The sequence below is a fragment of the Cheilinus undulatus genome, linkage group 3 (genome assembly GCF_018320785.1).
Source record: "Cheilinus undulatus linkage group 3, ASM1832078v1, whole genome shotgun sequence".
Classification (NCBI taxonomy): domain Eukaryota; kingdom Metazoa; phylum Chordata; class Actinopteri; order Labriformes; family Labridae; genus Cheilinus; species Cheilinus undulatus.
This window is the reverse complement of record NC_054867.1, coordinates 32,886,913-32,902,884: the sequence shown is the minus strand read 5'-3', so window position 1 is coordinate 32,902,884 and position 15,972 is coordinate 32,886,913. Positions and strand designations below refer to the sequence as shown.

At 40.2% G+C, this 15,972-nt stretch overlaps 1 protein-coding gene across 1 annotated transcript; it reads right to left on the bottom strand.

Annotated features, from left to right (window-relative positions):
* Nucleotides 1-43: 43 nt before the first annotated feature.
* Nucleotides 44-14,843, bottom strand: pbrm1l (polybromo 1, like). The gene is made up of 30 exons (XM_041782563.1): nucleotides 14,706-14,843; nucleotides 14,214-14,388; nucleotides 13,983-14,080; nucleotides 12,995-13,142; nucleotides 12,331-12,480; nucleotides 11,981-12,097; nucleotides 11,810-11,878; nucleotides 11,603-11,701; nucleotides 11,432-11,517; nucleotides 11,211-11,302; nucleotides 10,909-11,125; nucleotides 10,439-10,580; nucleotides 10,235-10,320; nucleotides 9,815-10,094; nucleotides 9,611-9,716; nucleotides 8,175-8,814; nucleotides 7,410-7,627; nucleotides 7,132-7,323; nucleotides 6,749-6,906; nucleotides 6,410-6,652; nucleotides 5,953-6,098; nucleotides 5,705-5,862; nucleotides 5,317-5,500; nucleotides 5,020-5,227; nucleotides 4,730-4,928; nucleotides 4,494-4,649; nucleotides 3,358-3,519; nucleotides 2,939-3,003; nucleotides 1,572-1,776; nucleotides 44-564 (listed from the first exon to the last, which is right to left on the bottom strand). The coding sequence occupies exons 2-30, from the start codon at nucleotides 14,352-14,354 to the stop codon at nucleotides 401-403; spliced, it is 4,929 nt and encodes a 1,642-aa protein (XP_041638497.1). The 5' UTR covers nucleotides 14,355-14,388; nucleotides 14,706-14,843; the 3' UTR covers nucleotides 44-400.
* Between the last annotated feature and the right edge of the window lie 1,129 nt (nucleotides 14,844-15,972).

The following is a 15,972-nucleotide window of genomic DNA, read 5'->3' as shown; positions in this document are numbered from 1 at the left end:
ACAGAAGGGAAGTACATCAGAAAAAATGCGAGATAACGGAGGGTGGAGAGGTGAACACACTATTTTTTAATGACCGTAAATAAACAAGCACAAAAAAGAAAACGGTATTTTTCAAATCACACAGTGGAAAAAAAAACATTAAAAACACGATGTTCTTATTTTATTTTGTAGTATCAATAAGCCAAAGAACAATGATTTTGCACCATAATGAAACTGGTCCGTAAAAAATGAAATGCACACACATATTACTATCAAGCTCATTATTTTAAGCTAATAAATATAAAATTGATCATGATTCACTATAAAATATTGCTTCTATGGTCTATAATCCTTTCTTAATTTAACAGCTTGAGGATAAGAGCAGTGAGTGAGCTGGTTATAGTGGTCAATGTCCAACAAGTTAAAGGTTGTGTGCTTGACAGATGTTCAGAGAGTCCCTCAGCATTAGGTCACGCAGGCGCCACAGTGCATCGGCCATGGTTGTGTGGGCTCCTTTGCTCTTTAGCCAGTGTGCTGGCAGCCGGCTCTCCTGCTCTTTGGTCAGGTGAGCATCACGCCTCTGGGCTGTCAAGGAAAAAGAGGGGTTGGATTGTGTTAAAGGATGTTGGAAGGCAATACGTTCTACTATTAAAAGCAATGTTTCTTGGCAATAAATCTTTTAGTAAGGAACTTGTGGGATGAGCAGCAGAGCTGATTATGTGGGTTATGCCCATGAAAAATTTGCAGAATCTTCTCTGCCAATGTCAAACGGCTTATTTTGCTGTTACTGACTCTTGTTTGAGCCCTAGAGGGGTACCAGAGGATGTGCCCTGCTACAGTGGTCAGTAGGTGCCTGCTCCAAGAGTCGGCATGCTATGTTCGACTAATCTGGATAGGGCCTGTGCGACTGGACAATTTCAAGCTGTCAGACCTGTTTGGACTGGTGTCAGCAACACGTGCACTAGAACCTGAACATGTGGAGGAATGTTGTGTTCAGGGATGAGTCAAGATTCTGCCTACAGCAGAATCATCGCAGGGTCAAAGTGTGGAGAAGACATGGAAAACTCTATGCTGAATGCTGCACTGATAAAGTAACAACTTTTGGTGGAGCTGGTTGAAGAAAGGGATGCCATCCCACAGCAGTGTGTGACCAGGCTGGTGACAAGCATGAGGGGGAGGTGCCAGGCTGTTGGTGTTCTTCCACACACTACCAAGGCTCCTTTTTTTTTTTTAAATAAATGAACTGTTAAAATGCCAATTATTTCTTGTTTTCCCAGACCTCAATCATCCAATCTGTCAAACAAGAGTCAACAGCAGAATTAGCTGTTTAGCATTGGCTGAAAAGATTTGGCAAATTTTTCACGGGCACAATGCTCAGCTCTGCTGCTCATCCCACAAATGCATGTTCCTTACAAATACGGCACCATTAAAAAGGGAATAAACAGATTTTCCATCAGTTTAAGAAGCATTGTTACAACAAAGAAGTAATGTACTAAACAAAACTTTCATTACTTTTTGTGCTAGGTTTAATTTAACCATACAAGAGCTATTTGTGGTTTATCATATCCAACAGAAAATGACTGAGAGCCCACCTCTGAGCGTTTGGTCCCACTTGCTGACAGTGCTGGACTCTGAATTCAAACCCTCAATGTACTTCAGGTAGGCCTCAGAGTGGAGCACCCTCTGAGTCTTTGGAGGTGGAGCCACAAACATGGGAGAGGTGGGTTGCAGGTGTGATGGCTGTCCCTGTCCAGGATAAGGTGGAGGAGCATGTGGTCCTGGGCTGAACATCCCAGGCTAAAATTGAAAATGGTGAATACGTGTATTATAGGGTGAACAACATGTGGAATATTACACAATGAAAAACATCATTTTTATCTGATATTTGTGCAATTTTGATTAATAATAAGTAAAAACACACTGGCTGAATGACAGCGGTAGACCACAAGTGTCGATAAATTATGCAGTAAATAATTTTAAATATTCATTAGGAAATTCAAATTAAACATGGTTAATTGGCAAAATTTTTGCTAAAATCAAAGTAATGTTTAAAAAAATCCTTCAAAATTAAGTCTGCACATGTCTTTTCTTGAATGTACATGGCTGTGTTTAACTATACTTCAACCACCTTTAGGTGCAGTGGGGGTCCCTGGTCTCTGGTACGTTTATTTGGAGGGTTGCTGGCTAGAACGTTTGAGAACCATTGGGTTAAGCCACTGCAATATCTTCCAGCAGCCACAGTGATGCTAATTAAGTACACCACTGTGCCTTGATGTCTCATTTTACTTTAAAAAGTCAAAGACAGACATCTCAGTGGACAAGTCAAAGGTCATCTTCACCTTGTGGTATCGCCATTTACAATTTTACCATTCCATAATTCCTTTTCAATCGATGACGAGTTTCTTTTTTTTTTGTAGTGATGTAATCACCCTGAAGGTCCTTATTTCAAAATAGAAGTATGTCAGTGTCGTAACAAGGAGTTAATTACTCTTACCTTATGACAGTACAAATAAAGTTTTTAAGGCAAAGAGTGTAATTTCAAAATGGGGAGACCCACACTTGACTGCAGAAATTCTGAGATGAACTATGACAGCCCTAATAAAAGCTACTGAATATTGATTTCTGAACCCATACCAAGTTTAGACGCTGGTGTTCCATAGAGTACAAATGGATAAGACAGTATTTTTCCAGAATTATTTTAAAAATTGCATCTCTTTGTATAGTACCCAGCTTTAATTTATACATGTATACTCAATTAAAAATAATTTATTTAGAAGTTGGAAGGAATGTTGCACTTAAAGCTAAAACACCTTAATTTTACTCCTAACACAAAATTATAACTTGAAATAGAAGAAAAGCACATATTGCAGAGGTCTCTTGACTATGTTACTGGAGCTGTACTATTTTTTTAAAGAATGAAAGCTCATCAGGTCACCTGTATGTTCTAGAAAGTTCTCACCTGTTGCATATAGTTCCCTTGTGCAGGACTTCCTGCCATGCCATTCATCCCAGGACCCATCATACCTGTGAAATGAGAGTTTATCTTTGACTTTAGAAACTTAGGTAGACCTCTATACTGGGTTGTTTAAAGATCTACAATGTTGTAACATGATTTATGGAAATGTTAGCTGTTTTCTATCAGTTGGATGTTAGTTGTCTGGTTTGTTTTAACATGCACTATGTCTGTGAATGTAGTTTATTCGAGGTGTTTCATGTGAGTTCACTTTGACAGAGATTCCTTTGAGACCAGAGCGCTGTGACTGCTCAGTGAATGAATATCAGGCTGTGCAGCCTGTGGACCAGGTAAACCCCTCCAGCAGGAGAGACACAACTAGATGTGACTGAGCAGGTGTGGCTGGGACAGTGAACAGCCCTTACCCTGATGAGGCATGCCAGGGTACCCAGGCATACCTTGCTGGAGATGGTGAGGAGGCAGGTAGGGCCCACCTGCAGGGTGAGGTGGCATTGGGGCCACACTCAGCAAGCCCTCATGGGGGCCCTGCATGGGCATATAAGGTGGGCCGTAAGCTCCCATCATGCCTTGGGGAAAGAGAGCGAGGAAAGGACAACAACATATCCATGCATAAGTGACATGCAACTAAAATAACATGCAATTCTACTGCAGACTGTGGCCCCTTTCACACATGTACCTTAAACAAAAAGTGCTTTGGGAATGTTTGGTCGCCTAAGCAGTTCTTCTAATTTGAAAAATATAAAAAACGTGGAATTTTAACACTGAAAAGTCAACAATAATTTAAAACAACTACTCTAGGGAGCAGATGGTCAAGCAATTAAGGTGAACCCCATGTATGCTGGCGGCCTGGGTTTAAAATTAAAACTTAGGACATGATTAAAAGGAAAAACAAGGGAAAGGGATATTTTGCACTTACCAGTCATATCATAAACCCAATATTGTGATACACATGCTACCTTTGTGTATTGTTACATCCCCACAGTCAAGCTAACAGTATTTGTATTTGTTACCACTGCAGATAAGGCAAGCTCTAAAAATACAGAAAGGCTGTCTTCTAGCACACTCTAAACTTTGTGGAGATAAAAAACTAAAAAAAAAAAAAAAAAGTTGGACAAGAAATTTCCAGAATGGCCATGCAATGTAACAGGACACTTGATTTCAGCTTTCAGAGACCAATCTGTGCATAACCTAAAAAACTGGATTAAGTATGGTGAAGGTTCAGTGTGTGAAAGGAGCAGACAACAACAATGGTTCTGAGATGTTAGCAGGCATAACAAGCAATGGCAGTTAAATGAAATAAGTTATTTGTGTAAAAACATAAAAAAACAGTCATGCAAAACATATCATGCAGGTTCAGAAATAATTGAGGCTAATGATGACAAAACTATACACTTAAAAAAAACAATATGAAAAGGCAGCAAAAAGAAGAAAAATTTAGCTTCAAACATGATTAGGAAATAAATTTGGTTACGGTTTTATACAGTCCAGCCTGTCTGCCCTGCTGCCTTGTTGTCAAACACTCGTGCTCGAGAGGGGTTACCTGACACAGGTGTCATGGACTGGTTTATCATTCCCATAGTGCTAGGCGAAGGCACCACCCCCATCAGTGCCCCTATGGGGGTACCTGCTCTAGGGGATGCTTGCTTCTGGGGTGGTCTCTCACGATCTTGTTGCTCCACGATTTTGGCTGCACGCTCTAAAAGGAAAAGATTATTGCTTTCTTTTCTTCAGTTCATAAAGGACAAGTTTAACACAAAGGAATTTGTTTTTTCTCACCTTCATACTCTGCTTTCTTTGAGGCCTCAAGGTTCCTCCACTCTGTGCCCACGAGACGACTCAGTTCCCCAAAGGAGTAGTCTGGGTGTCGAGCTTTGATGACTGCTCGCATTTCACTGCTGAATAAGATGTAGCCGCTCATGTTCATCTTCCTCTTGGCTCCTTCCTTCTTTGATAAGCCCTTCACCCGAGGAGTGGACTTTAAAAGAATAAAGACATAGCAGGTTGTGTGTTCATTAAATATATTAATATCAGGGGGTAGAAGCCTGTGGGTTAAGATCTTTGTGTACCTGAGAAGGTGTATATGGCATGATATCCATATCGCTTGGATGAGGGGTCTGCATCTGAGGCATAGAAGGTGTTGCTGGAGCCTCCTCCTCATCGTCCATGTCTTCCATATCATCATCAGCATCCTCCAAATCTGCCAGTTTTAACTCGAGTTCATCAATTTTCTTGTCCAAAAAGGGCGATGCTTCCTTCTGTGGCACTATCAATTTTCTGCACAAAAAATATGGGAGGAATATTAAATAAAGACAACTCGAACTGAGCTAAAAGCTTTGAATCATTGCTCTGCCTGGCAACCCAACCTGAAATAGTAGATCTCATCCTCCACTACTTTGGAGGAGTAGGAGAAGCGCTTCAAACCCTTGAACTTTTTCATCTGCTTCTCTGTGTCAATGTAGCGGCTCTCGCACAGCAGGATGTCATCTTCTGAAACCTCAGTAGGTCTGCATGACAGGAAGTCTTTAAAAGATGACACCATGCATTTGCCTGGAGTACGGAAAGAACGTAAAACATAGGTTGTTAAAATCATTACATCTCTTAAACTAGCATGAGCGCACAAAACCTCCTATGTAAAAAACATAGCTTTAGCAAAGTACTATTTTATAGTTTCTTTTTAACAATAGTTTAACCTTCTGATTTAATTTACTGCCATAAACCAAACTAAATTCTGGAAGAATATGAAAGCTGCACCTATGACACAGGTGATGGGTAAAGTCTCCTCCAGATGGCTCATAAACACTTCTCTTTTGTAGAACATCTTCGTGGGTTCATGCTCTGTTTCCTCAGGATGGATAAATATCGGTCCAAAGAAGAAAGCAGCTCCATTCTGCACCCACAGCTTCTCGATCCTACAACCCAGTACAAGGAGTCATGTTAACCATCTTAAAACTGTGGTGCATCAATGTCAAAACAGGCTACCTTTCAAGGAAAAAACTCACCTGGCAACTCTTGGTTTGGATAGACCATGAGACTGGATGTAAACACAGTCTCCAACTTTGACCCAGATGTTGTTGAAGCGCATCTGTTCATAATACTGGCAGTCGAGCTCGGCTCCACTCATCTCCATGGGCACATCCTCTCTCTCCTAAATAACGCACAAAAAAGGGCTCATGTTTTTTTAACACAAACAAACTTTCGACCCTCAGACTCACTCCTCCAACACCCAGAGCCTTGTGTGAGTTAAAAAAATCCCTAATGTCCAGGCCAAATGAATTTTCTTGCTTGTTCCATTTCTCATTTAGACCTGGACTCTAACCCCATTCTTGACAATATCTTGAATGGAGAGATTGTATTGTGAGTAGGCCAAAGAAAGGTCAACTATCAATCAACCTATTATCTGAAAAATTAGTTTTAATCTTATCGATTGAAACTTTAGAAAATGCAGTGACAGCTCACCTTATCCACATAACTGCCGCTGTCCGAGTAAGAAATTGTTGTTTTGTCCATGTCAGGCTTGGCAAACATGGAAGCAACACGAACAACAGGTAGTGGCACATCTCGAGGGACTATTTTCACAGGGCTTGGAGGCATGGCCCAAATCTTGATCTTCTTAAAGGACTTGGTCCGAGCAGTGTAGCGAGATTCACATATATACACGTCCTCAGCTCTGTAGCCTTCAGGCTGCATTTTGAAATAATCCTGCAGAAAGGGTACAGAAAAAGTCACAGTTACGTCAGCTGAATTTTTGGTCAAATAAAATGAAACAACTTTTGTTTGCTTGGTTTTGGCTCCTACCTTCACAAACATTACCACACACTTGCCCAGAACTTTACTGATGGACACTTTGTTATAGTAATCGCTCTTAAAAACCTCCTTTTCCAGGAACTTGCGTGTTGCCAGGTGGAAGGTTTCACTCGGTCTGTAGAACCAGCAGCCATAGAGCCACTTCCCACCTTTACACATGAGACATAAACACGTATTAATAAAAATATGCAAAGAAATAATGTGTAAAAACAGAGTTTTCATTAATTTTGAGAGCAAACCATTATCTACAGGCAATCAAAAGTTCTTTGATTAATTCTATCTAAAGATTTATGGTGCTGACAATAAATGTATGCATATAACAGTATATAACCTGATATGTGGGTTGATATAAATTGATAAAGATTCTTTGTTACCTGCTTCCTCCTCCCACAGTCGCTCGATGCAGACAATGTGTGGCTTCAGATTGGGCTCCGATGGCTCCACATAGACAAACTCCCCCACATGGTAGGTGCGGTTTTCAAAGCTACAGTCCTGACTGTACACACGCTCTGTCTCCGACTCTGGTTGCCATGACTCTCCTTGCTGATCCTCTGCTTTCTCACTCTCTTAAAGATGTACATTTATTACAAATTAATACCACATCAGTATCAAAATGTTCTTTTTTATACACGTGTAATTATTTCACACAAACCTTTGTCCTCCTTCTCCTCCTCCTCCTTCTTTCGGTCCTCCTCAATCTCCTTTGGAATTTTCTCCCTCTTTTCTTGCTCCACATCATTGTGCAGGTGTTTTATCGTGTAGTTGAGAGCGGCGGAGAGCAGAATTTCCCCATTCTTGCACAGCTCATCCCTTATCTTAATGAAAAATTGCTGCAGCTCCACAGCATCTTCAAATACCTCAGAGTCAGTCCTGCAAAAAAGAATAGAGAATAATAAACATATCTTAGCTGTCCGATTACGTCTTTCATGTCTGTAAGGCAAGCACGGTTTCTATTGAAATAATACAAGACAATCTGTGGCATAAATGACGAGAGGAACACTTCATATCTCTCTATCACATTAACAATTCTGTCCATTCAGTGGAGTAAGTGTACCTGCGTTATTCCTTGAATTTTGGGAGTTTTCCGCATGGTTGAATGCGCTCATTGTAAGCCTAAGTTTCTCAGCAAGCATCAGTTCAGTAAATGTAGTTTATTGTGTTGAACTCATTACACTTTACTGTAATTGTCACAACAATTTATGTGACATTTGTAACATTTATGGACAAAATGCTTGTAAAAGTGTTAGACTAAGTCCTTAATCTTGTTTCAATCGACAAATGTACACCACAAAAACATACTCTGTATTCATAATATGTTTGACAAGTGGAATACTGACATTTAAAACTAACCAGTGAAAATAAACCTGGCTTTAATTGGCACAGCTAATTTCAGCATTTTCAAAATCAATTTCAGTACCTGTGTAGCCTCCGTGCCTTCTCAAGCACTTCGAACATGTGTTCCTGGAAGACGTCCAGTCTCCTATAACGTCCGCGGTCAACGTTCATCCTGATGACATCAAAGTTAAGCGGTGGTTTCTCAGGAGCAGCTGGATCAACAGCAGGAATCTCAGCCAGCGAGTCACTATAGCATCGGCCCTCTTCGTCCTGGTGACCCAGCACGGACACAAACAGGTTCCTGATCAGCTCTCGTACCAGAGGTCCCACAGCAGGAGGCCCCGAGTCCTCTCCTCCCTCCTGCTGCTTACGGGTCTCCAACAGCACGCGGTGCAACACCAGTGCATCCCGGTAGATGAGAGACTCGGGCTCGTTGTACATGCAAGCATTGTTGAACATGAGGGCAAAGTCCTCCACCAGAGCTTCGACATCTTGGTAACGACCAGCTGCCATGTGGCTTCGCACACGCTCCATATCGATGGGCTTCTTTATAGTGGCATAATAATCAGGCAGCTCGGAGCGAGACGGCAGGCGGAGGAAGATTGTGCTCAATCGTCGGCCTCTGCGGTCAGTGAAGTTTCGCACAGCATCATAGAGCTCATTTAACCTCTGCTGGAGAGGGGTGAGGTACTTGGACTTCTTTGGAGAAACACCACTTTTTCCTAGATAAGAAAAGTGAAAAGTCTAAACCTCCATTGAAGCCAAGAAAGAGTAACACTAACAGCAACATCATAACAAATAACATACAGTGCCGCGAAAAAGTATTTGCCCCCTTTCTGATTCCTGATTTCTGGGATTTTTTTCCTTTTTTATGTAAGATTTTTTGGGGACTTTTTAGACAGGACAGCCAAAGACCGACAGGAAATATCAGGAGAGTGGGAGAATGCATGCACCATACATACGCTGAGACCAGGAATCGATGTGCTGAGGACTACAGCTTCAGCATATGGGCTGAGCTAAGCCATCACCCACAAGCAGCTCTGTCTGCCTACCAGGCAGGACATTCTCTTGTTATCTCTCAGTTCATTACCTCCTTATCTTTCATATGTTTAATTTCAGATTAGTTCAACAAAATAAAATCATTTACACCACAGCTTTTCTCTGGCTCACTTCAGCAGTATGAGCCCATAAAGTATCCAGTTTTCCTATCATTCTTTGGCAATTTACATGAATACGTTTGTCATAATAACATCATGCAAACTAAGTGAACAAATTTCCTGGATTACAAAAGAATAAAAGGTATATGTATGACACTTGCCATCTTTAGCTAGAACAGAATGGTTTTAAGTTTTCGCAGATTTATTACATTAGTATCAGAAAAGAAATAAAAGCAAATATCAGCTATTCTGTCAGCTGTTATTACTGTGAACAGTGATATATTAAATATATATACATAATTATATACACTGCATTCACATGTGAGTACATCTGATTAAACATTATTACAATCAAACTTACTCAATTTCAGTTTTGGAGATCCAACATCATCTTCCTCAGGTGGCGGTCCCAGCTCATTGCGCTTGTCCTGAAGTATCTTCTCCAGAATATCAGCATCGTTATATACCTGAAGTTAAAAAAAAAAAAAAAGCAATATGATAAAAAACATCTAATGACAAGATAATTTTGTATTTAAGATAAGTAAAGACCGTTTGCACAGTCTACCTGAGATCCCTCCTCATTGTAATGCCGGGCATTGCGGAACATCAACTTCATATCCTCCATGAGGGAATCCTCAGTGCTGTAGCGCTCATTGCGAATGTTGTGCTCGATGGTCTTTAGGTCCATTGGTTCAAGGATGACTTTGTAGTAGTCAGGGTAGTCTTTTTTAGAAGGTTTGACCATGAAGAGATCACAAAGTCGGCGAGCGGTGCTAGCCTCCCTGGCCTCGGTCACTGCAGCATATAAGGCTTTCATTCTGTTCTTTTTCACATTTTTCTTGTGGCTAGAAGAATTCAAGCAGAAGAGAAATGAGCTTAGAATGCAACACTAAATAACAACATGGGGAAGGATTTTATCAACTTGTTACAACGCAAACAGATTCTTTATACAGACAGCAACAGATATGCATAAAAAAAAGAAGACCTTTTTCTTTTGATGCTTCCTGCATCAGATGACAGAATGCTATCTCCATCCTCATCATCCCTCCTCAGAAGCTCCCTCTTTTTGGCCTATGCAACAGACAGATAAACAGTCATCAAACTATTTCACATATTACTCTTATTAAGATACTTCTGCATGACGAACACTCATTTAATAGAATGAAAAAAGGCAGGCAAATATTTTTACCTGTAAGATCTGCTGAAGCCTAAAGGCCCGTTTGTAAATACTTGAGTTAGGCATGTTGTAGCGCTTTGCATTCTCAAACATCACATTGAGGTCAGCCTCTATCTGTTCCACACTTTCATACTCGCCATTCTTCATCTTAGCCCTGAAATAAAAAGCAGAAAATAATCATAAAACTCCCTTTAAAGGTAATCAAAAGACAAATCATCAAAATGGTAGTTTAAAATGAACACTTTAAGCACAGTTATATTTAAGTGAACTTTATGTGTGTTAAGAAAAAAGGACAAATTTCACCAAGACTTTTTCCTGCCCTGCCCAACTGTCTGACAGGGACACACTCAGAAGTATTTCAGGGGCAGTCCCTCTGAAATTTTCTAGATACTTTCAGGTGTGCATATGTGAAAATAGCTTGTCTTTTTTAAACAAAGTGTCATTTTGACTCCGTACGGATTCAAACATAATCTCTTCCTTACCTGATCTGCTGCAGGGCGATCGGCTGTTTGATCTGTTGATAATAGTCAGGATATTCCCTGCGAGAGGGAAGCTGCTGAAAAGGTTCAGAAAAAACCTGCCCCTGGTTGTTCCTAGCCCCCCTCACAGCTTCATACAGCTGGAAGATCGGGTTACTCATCTCCATACTGGAGCTCTGGCTCTCTGCCTCTGACTCACCCTCATCGTAGCACACGGAGCCTGCAAACAATAATAGGGCAAGTTGTTTTTATTTGAGCACACTATCAAAGGAAATGTATCTGTACAGTAAAACGCTGGCACTTACCTAAGAGCACAGGATCGTCCTCGCTTTCCGAGCCGTAGTGAAGAGCAACACTGACGCCTGAGAGCCGATCCCCCTGGCCTGACCTGCGATTCCTGAATTATAATCATGAAGAGATGCAAAATGTAGACCTTTAACAAGTCTTTTTTTAATTTGGAGGATTTGTATTTGTGTCAAAAATAATTCTGACTAAAACCAATGAAAAAATAGCAATTGCTTAATACCTGATGCGAAGACTAGACTTAGTGGGTTCAGCATGTTCAAGTTCAGTCTTCCGCTGGATGAAGACTTTCTTTATGGTATTAGCATCCTACACAAAAAGAAAAAACATATCAATTTTCTGCTATAGCTCACAAAAAGGAACAATTGTTAAAAATAGACAAAAAAATGTTTACCTTGAAAACCTGAGATCCTGGTTCGTTGTATGTTTTGGCATTTTTGGCCATCAAGTCAATATCCTTAGCCATAGCAATGACACTTTTATAGTGTCCAATCTGTTCAAATAAAATAAATAACTTAATGTTAAAATATCACAAAGAACTGAAATTTTATTTGAGAAAAATGATGCACAACATGATAAGACAATAAGTCAATTTGATTACCTGTATCCGCTGAGCAATTGTCCTTAGATCTATTGGCTCCTTGATAATGGCATAGTAGTCTGGGTAATGCTGGAAAAGACAGACAAGGTAGTTTTTCCACTATATTGGACACTATATTCTGTGGCTTTAACGGAGAAACATTTGAAGACTTAAGACTCTTCAAGGACTCACCACTTTGGAAGGCAGTTTCTGGAACAGTTCACTGACCAGACGCCCTGAGGGATCAGTGTGTGACACCACAGCCTCTAAGAGTTGCTCCAACACCTCTTTCAAACTGCTAGTTGAGGTCTAAAATAGAAACAAGTACTCATACTTGTGTGGGTTTTGTTTTATGTTACATCAAATACATTCTTCAGCATGAATTGTAAAATTTGGACATCTACTGCTTGTATAAACTAAAATGTGTCTATTAATTGGTAGGTTTTTTTTTGGTGATATTACATATCAAAGCACTTAACCTAAACCAGGAACAGCAGCTCAGCAATACTGTATATCTGAGGTGGAAAAAAGAAAGCTTTTACCTCATCTTCAGTTGACATTCCTGGAGTATCCATCATGTCATCACCGTCTTCATCATCATCATCTCCATCTCCAGGTTGAACAAACTCCGTCCTCGTTTGCAAATAAACCTCCCACAGCTTGCATGCAGCTTGGAACTCCTCACTGTCTCTCTAAATTACCACACATTAAAATAAAAGAGAATAAAGTTGCCGTAGATATAAGGAGAAAAGAGTTCAAGCTACTAACATTTTGGAAAAGGTACATCCTACCATGGATACTTGATATTAGATATTTTCTGATAACCTATATTCTGATATTTACAAACTCATTTTAGACAAAACTGATATATACATAAATATAGTTCAGACCTAAACTTTCTGTCTGTAGTCTGTAAGTCTGTAAAACACACTATGATTTAAGGAATAATAATGAACTAAGAAAAAGACTTCAGTGACATAAGTCTGCTGGTCCAGTCTAAACCTTCGCTAACTTATGTGGATATATGAATGATATTTTCAGTCAATATATCAATTGTAGACATGGGCAGAAATTCTCACATCTGCCACTTCAATGATAAACTTCTTTTTAAAGCTAATATCTTTCAATACCTTTATCATGCTGATAATATTTTTTCAAACCTATATCCTACCAGTGTCAGATTACTGAAGTACAGTGAGGTCCTACCTTGTAGAATGATTTGGCATTGTTGAACATGAGCTGGAAATCTGCAGTTAGTTGCTCCACATCATTGTAATCCTCTGACTTCAGTTTGTGCTGAATTTTTGACATATCAATTGGCTGGGAAACCACTTCATAATAGTCAGGAAGATTCCTGGAAAGAGCAATTATTAGAATCACAATCATTTTTGCAGACTGTGTGTATTTACGTATAGAGGGAATTTGATTTGTTAAGCATTACATCCCATACACAAGCATTAAAAAATAAAGATCGGACTATTATACTATAATGGGTTTGCTGAGTAAGACAGTGGGGCATTCCTGGTATCTGGGCATGGGGATGAAAGTCAGTTTTTGGTCCTTAGTCTTACAGGTCTTGCTATATTCTAGTGAGATCTGGACATTGACTGATGGCCAGAGGTGCCGGCTGGACTCCTTTGTAACAACTTCTCTTCGGCACATTTTTGCATATTGTTGGCAAGACCACGTCTTATGCTGGCGTGCTGAGGAGATCAGTAATGGGAAGAGTCAGCTGCTTGATACTGGAATGGCAGCTGGGCTTTCACAGGCACCAGGCATGCTTTCCAGGACATGATCCAGCTCACCCCATATTGGGTGCCGAGGACACGGTCTGGCACAGGCCTGGACAATAGTCATCCACAGGCCAGAGCCGTACAGGACCATGGTTGATGTGGTGAAGTATCGTACTGGCATATGCTCCCATACCTGACATGACCTGATATTAAAATTCAAGCCACCAAAAAATACAATACACTGGTGTGGCAGTGAGGGGTGTGAACATAAGGTATGTAATAATGTCACAGACAGAATAGCTTAATAGAAAAAATTAAAGCTTATTTGCATTCAGAGCTAAAACAACACACCTTGGCAGAGCTCCGTGGCACGATCCAAACATCAGTGAATGACATTGTCAGAAGTTAAGCTTATGATGGTGAGAATTCACGTTAGTTGTAGGGTCTTAATGTTATAATACCTTCTCTTTGGTACCCTCAAGAAAAATTCACTGGGTTGCCTTCCTTGCTCATCCTTGTGATCCCTGACAGCGTTGAACAGCTCATGGCATACAGCAATCTGGAGGGAACAACTCATTAAAATCAATAATAACTGTTGAATTGTCTTCTAACGCACACGTACACACACTGTAAATATGCGGACGCACAAGCTCATATCGCTAGAACATATTTAAGTAAACAGGTGAATTTACCGTATCCACAGGAGGTACATTGGAGATTCTTCTTCTTTTTCTGCCACTTCCAGGAGTAGAGGAGGCATCATCGAGGTCTCCTCCTCCGCTGATGCTGCTGGAGGGTGAAGTGGCTCTTCTCCTCTTTGAGTTTGCCGACATCGCTGGTTAGATTGACAACAGGCTAGCCCGCTAGCTACACAATAACAGTAACAACAATAAAAAAAGAATTCAGACATACTGAGGATTTCTGCCCAGTTCATGCTTAACCATATCATTAAAAACGGAACATCTCCTGCTCTTACAAGGCGTTAAAACTTCAAAGCTGAAGCTATAGCATTCAGCCGTTTAGCATTAGCGCCGCTTGGATGTATGAAACAAAGCAAGCAGACGTTATGCTAGCCTAACCGCCGCTCCTCTAACAACACAGATGAGAACATGTGCTTAAATCATCGAAAATTTCACGCTGGCTGGTGCAAATGCACGAAAGCCACGTCTAAAAACAAAGCTTACCCAAAACTCAGTGAAGTTTGCCGTCTTCTCCCTGAGCAAGAATGTGTTTCGGCTAGCTGGCTAGCAACTGTTGTTTGAAAACTCCTGTCCGGAAGTTGAGGTTGTATTGTGATTGTGCGTCGATAGGGAAAGCGCTACTTTGGGCAGTGCTGCCCTCTACAGTGTGGGAATGCAGGAAATATAATCTGACAGACGCAGGCGTAGGTAAAGCATAAACAACACGAATGGGTGAGTTTATACTCTTTGAGTAACTTTGTTTTTTTATAAAGTGTTGTTATCATCATATTGATTTGGGGGAAATTAATACTTTTGAGCTAGAGTTCCTGCTGGTGCAAGATTTGCATGAAGTTACAGCCTGAGTAAGATAATTTAAATAAAGTTAGACTTAAAAGTAGTATATCAATACAGATATTCCTAAAGGATGGCTGTAGTAGTATTCAAGAGTGAACAGTGATGTTGCCCTTCTGATTATTAAAGGAGAGATATTACAGTGCTTTTTAGCTTGTGGCGAATGATGTACCACACTGTCTCCATCCCTATGGGGACTGTCAACAACCAGAGGTCACAAGACCTCAGGCTGACATCATGAATGTAACGAGAGAGAAAACCAACAGCATGGGGCAAGGTCTATGTGTGCCTTAAAACAAGCAGTGAAAATAAAAATCTGCTCAATAGTCAGATTCATAATAATGTATAATTACTGTTTAATCATATGAATGCTGGCCACATTGTAGGGTTAATGTTGTCTGTAAAGTGTACACTTCATGGATCAGATATTCAGGCTGAGATTCTCTGTCATATAAATACCTGATATTTACATTTAAAATAACAGCAACTATTGAGGATAAGTATAATCACTCAGTCATGATAAATATCTCAATTCTATGCTTGTATACAAAGTAACTCTTTTCCTATCCAGCGATAGCCAGGGGAGGAGATTGATCTGTCCGTTTGTCTGTCTGGGATATTCTTGTAAATACAACCTTGAGAATGTTTTTTGAAATTTTCTTCAAACTTTGGACTAATATCCATTCTGACTTAAGAATAAACTGATAAGATTTTAAGAGTCATAGGTCAAAGGCCCTGGTCATAGCGATTCTTGTTTTCATTTTGGATTTTTACATCTCTAGAAAGATTTGGGAGATCCCTGTCAAACTTTACACAAAACTCCATTCTGAATTAAAGGACGAATTGATTATATTTTAGAAGTTCACTGAGATCTCAAATCTTGTGAGCAAAATATTTCAAGAATTCATTGACGGATTTT